This window comes from Haliaeetus leucocephalus, unplaced genomic scaffold (assembly GCF_000737465.1).
Source record: "Haliaeetus leucocephalus isolate CR32 unplaced genomic scaffold, Haliaeetus_leucocephalus-4.0 Scaffold92, whole genome shotgun sequence".
Lineage (NCBI taxonomy): Eukaryota > Metazoa > Chordata > Aves > Accipitriformes > Accipitridae > Haliaeetus > Haliaeetus leucocephalus.
Window position 1 is genome coordinate 8,058,456 of NW_010972528.1, and position 4,379 is coordinate 8,062,834.

The 4,379-nt window shown below is 56.3% G+C and overlaps 1 protein-coding gene across 1 annotated transcript in view; it reads left to right on the forward strand.

The window, feature by feature from the left end:
* CBLN1 (cerebellin 1 precursor) overlaps window positions 1-1,879 on the forward strand; it is a 3,056-nt gene extending 1,177 nt beyond the window's left edge. The window contains 2 exon segments of the mRNA XM_010585227.1: window positions 418-441; window positions 825-1,879. Of these exon segments, the coding sequence (XP_010583529.1) occupies window positions 418-441; window positions 825-1,133 (333 nt within the window). The 3' untranslated portion in view covers window positions 1,134-1,879.
* The last annotated feature ends 2,500 nt before the right edge of the window (window positions 1,880-4,379 follow it).

Below are 4,379 nucleotides of genomic sequence, written 5' to 3' on the forward strand. Positions count from 1 at the left end.
GTCCCCTCCCAGGCTGCCCGGGCCCCCGGGCCGCCCCGAGCCGCCGAGTGCTGGCGGGGGGGGGGGACCTCTGCACAGAGCCCCTGGGAGCCGCGGCCCCCGGCGGGCTCCTCAGCCGCTCTCGCGTGGCAGAAGGTTTCGTAGGGATTTGGGGTGCAGGGAGGCGCCTATGGCATGGATACGATAATGAACGTAGCTCAGCGTGTGTGTATGCAGCTACCCAATACGCGTCTTTTGTATGTGGTTCGATGCGTACGCACCTCCAGGTAGGGATAATAAATTACCGGCCTGAAGCCAGGTAGCACAACCTAGACTGGAAATCTGTCCGCGTAGCGATGCACATTGCAAAGGTGAACGTACAGCTCTACAGCACCGTTCTGGTGTAAGTGGCTTCGCACATCTAGATTGGGCAGGGAGCGTATTATTAATGTGGGGTACGCAGTCCCGGGATCATTAGTGCGAGCTGAGCAGAGCTTATTGACTGTGTTGTGGCATATTGTCTTTGCTGCCTAACAAAGGAAAACTACCTCTTGAATACACTTCAAACGCGCTGACTTTGGCGGCTGTGGCTCTGCTCCTAGCTGTCTCTGAGGTTTCGCATAAAGCCATCTTTCAATAAGTACGAGCAGACCTCTTTTCATAGCCTGAAAACACAGGCACCCTATTGAAATCCTTCAAAATAGGATCAATGTCCTGTTTTATATGCACTGGGTGTTTTGATGTGATTGTCAGTCTAAAACAGCAGTGAAAGGCTTCTTCCTTTGGAGTACATACTTTAGCTGGGTTCAGATTGATATTTCATTTTTATGGGGCTGGAGTTTCAGCTGTCAAAAGAGGCCCTTACTTAACTAAGCATTTTGCCTGCTCGGCGAGCCCCGGCGGTGTCGTTGTATGACTTTAATTGACGGAGGGCTTTGTTTTATCTTGCTCTTTAGGTGAGTTTGATGCTAAATGGGTGGCCAGTGATTTCTGCCTTTGCAGGGGACCAAGATGTGACCCGAGAAGCTGCTAGCAATGGAGTCCTGATTCAGATGGAGAAAGGAGACAGAGCTTATCTAAAACTGGAGAGAGGAAACTTGATGGGAGGCTGGAAGTATTCGACATTCTCTGGATTTCTAGTGTTCCCACTTTAAATCACTTCTCGTCCAAGAAAAGGGAGAGATCTCTTATGAATTCTCAAGTCATAGCTGGGGTTAAAGAGTCGTGGACAGCAGACTTTTTACATTCAAATATTAAGGAAGCTAAATCCCGCTTAGGCTTGTGTACATCTGCTTTGAAGAATTACTACTTATTTTTGTTGTGTTGCAGCCAACAGGCAGGAGACACTATAATTGATCAAACCCCCATTTATATTCTTCTCTCTCCTCCCACAAAATTAGTTCCCATCTCTGTGTCACTGGTGTAATCTGCCATCGTTCCCCCATGGTTTCTGCCTCACACAAGTAGACTTTAGATATTTTCATTGTCCTTTACAGCATATTTTGTAGTTTTGTTTTTAAAACATGTTAATCTTGACTCTTTCTCTGAGTTTAACTTTTAAAAAAAAAAAAAAAGGCAAAGTATTTTTGAATACATGGATGCCATGACGGAAGGGAAAATGCAATTCTTGCTGTGTACTGGCTGGCAAAAGGAAAAATTTCTACACGAAGAAATATTCACAGCCAAGGCTGACTAGAGTATTTCAATATTTCTATGTAATTCTGAGTGATTGTGAAATTTAAGGCTGCTAAATGTTTTGATGCTTGTTTTGCTCTTGTACAATGTGGCCCAACTAAACGCCAGGAAGTATATTGAACTTTTACTATTACTCTGTAATATATGTGTGAATATTGAAAATTAATTTTTGCTTTAATTCAATAAAGTTTAAATGGAACTTTTATTTTTCTTAACCAGAAAGAAGGTTTCTCAATGCAGGTAGGCGGGGGGAGGAGGCTCGGCGCAGTCCCGGCGCTGGGGCGGCGGGGCTGCAGTGGGACGGGGGAGCCCCCGCGGGTGCTGTTGTGGCCGCGGCCGCAGCCCCCCCCCCCCCCCCCCACCCGCAGCGTCCGCGCAAGCCCGGCGGCTCGGCGCGGTCACGCAAGCCCCGCGGGCGGTGCCGGCAGCCCAAGCGAACCCGTCGCTAGGAAGTTTCCCGCCGCCTCTAATATCCACTTATTTATAGCATTTATCTGTATTATATTCTATAAATCAGATCGCATTTTATACGGCCGTCTAAAAACACCTGACAATGTATACTTCGATGCTAGGATTATTTATTTGCTAGTATTATTTTGTTTACCGTCTTTTAAAGATGTAAATGCTATAATTTTGCAGTACTCAGAGAGATTACTACTTTTATTAAAAGGTGCGTACGAGGATTTCGATTGTATCTAAACTTCAATGTGAAATAAACCAGTGAAACGACCCCCTGGGCTGTGTGCGTGGCGCGGCGGCGGCCGGCGCGGGGCTGCTCCGCGCCCTGGCAGCGGCAGAGCCGCACGAATCCCTGGCTCCCGGGAAGGAATTTAATTAGCTCCGGGGGGGGGGGGGGGGATTTATACGAGCAAAATAAGCCACGTTTCTCGCTTTATTCACAGGTTCTGCCCCGGAAAAAGACCCGCGGGGCGGGCCGGGGCTTCTCACCGGCCCGGCCTTTGGGCGGCCCAGCCGGGCTGCGCCGGGCTCCGCGGAGGGGCGGCCAGCGGGGCTGGCCCGGGCTCTGTCCGAGCCAGGAATGGCCGCTACCCTCCATTTCCAAGTGAGACACACCAGTCGCGTGTCAGCGCCCGCTCCTCTGTCACCCAGGGGTGACAGAGGCCAAAACGCTTTTTCTCCCCGCGGTTGCCGACCGCCGTATGTCGCGATTCGCGCTCCGCAGCAGAGGGGAAGTCGCCGGCCGGCCCCCCGCCGCCCTCGCCGGCAGCTCTCCGGGAGCCTCGGCACCCGCGGCCGCTGGCCAGGAGCCGTACTGGGGAACAACGGAGATTTATGAAGAAGGGTTAATAACGGAGCGCAGTCGGGTTCTCTTCGCTTGGAGTTACAGCCCGCCCAAGACAGCCCGTGTATCGGGTTCTCCGGACGGCACGCTCCTCTCTCTGGAGGAGACACTTTATTACTTTCCCCTGAAGCCTTGAACCGCTCCCGCACCGTGCTGCGCTCTCTGCCCGTCACGCCGCCGAGGCCCGGCCCGGCGCCTCCCGCCCCTCTCGGCGCAGCGCGGCCCTCCGCCGCCGCGCCCGCCCGGCAGCGCTCACCCGCAAGCGAGAGCCACGGGCAAGGCGAGCGAAGCCGCCCCTGCCTCCTGTGACCGCGGCGAGGGGGCAAAGCGAGCAAAAAAAGGAAGGGGAAGCAGAAAACACCGGGTTGCAAGAGAACGGGCGCTGGCCCCGTGCCCTCACCCGCCCCGCGCGGGGAGCCGGGCTGCGCCTCGCGGCCGGGCCCGCCGCAGAGGTGAGCGCCCCGGCAAGCGCCGCAGGTGCGGGGGCTGATGATGCTTGTCTTTTTTCTTTTTTTTTTCCTCTCCCTTAACGCGAAGCAAATAAACCTGCCACTTTCCGCTGAAAGTTTTCCCCTGGTTGTTGAGAATCTCATTAATATTGTGCAGCTGGAAATTATATTACCCCCGATCGCAGCAAATCACTGCTCTGCGGCTACTAGAAAACGCCGCCGTGGCTGCCTGGAAAAGCTTTGGCCGCTCCGCGCCCGCACAGCGAGCCCCTCCGCGCCGCTCACTATAGTATGCATCAGCCCGGTTAAGCCCTGCGCGGGCAGCTCTTCCCGCAGACGCACCTCGGGGCGCGGAGCAGTGCGGAGGGGCCGTCCGGAGGCTCCCGGGGAGGGGAGAGCAGAGCAGCACCGCGTCCTCACTTTGGAGGTAAAGCCGCCACCGTACCGAAGCCCCCGTGGCGCCCGGCCGCTCTGCTGGGCCGGGGAGCCCTTGACGGCGCCCCGGGGGGCGGCCCGGCCCCAGAGCCTGCTCCTGCTCCTGCTCCTTCTCCTGCTCCGCCCCGGCTCTCCCGGAGGGCCGGGCGTGCGGGCGCCGGCTGCCTCCCCGCCCCCGCTCCGCCCGGTGCTTCCGCGGCCGCGGCGTCTGGAAGGGAAGGGGGTTATGTCCGAGGAGCTGCGGGGGGACTGCCGCCGTGTGATTTACTTAAGCAGACGGACTGTGTCTTAAAAAAGAAACAACCAAAAAACCAAACCCAAACCATTTCCCTCATCCCCGTCCTCCACCGCGGTCAGAGGAGAGGGGGCCGGCCCTGAGAGGGAAAGGCCGCGAAGAAGCCCTCGGAGCTGGCAGGAGGGCGCGGCGGGCAGCCGGAGGGCAGTGGTGAATGCGGTGCCTCCCTGGGGCCGGGGGGAGCAGGGCTGGGCCGTGCCCCCGGGGCGGAGAGGGAGCGGCC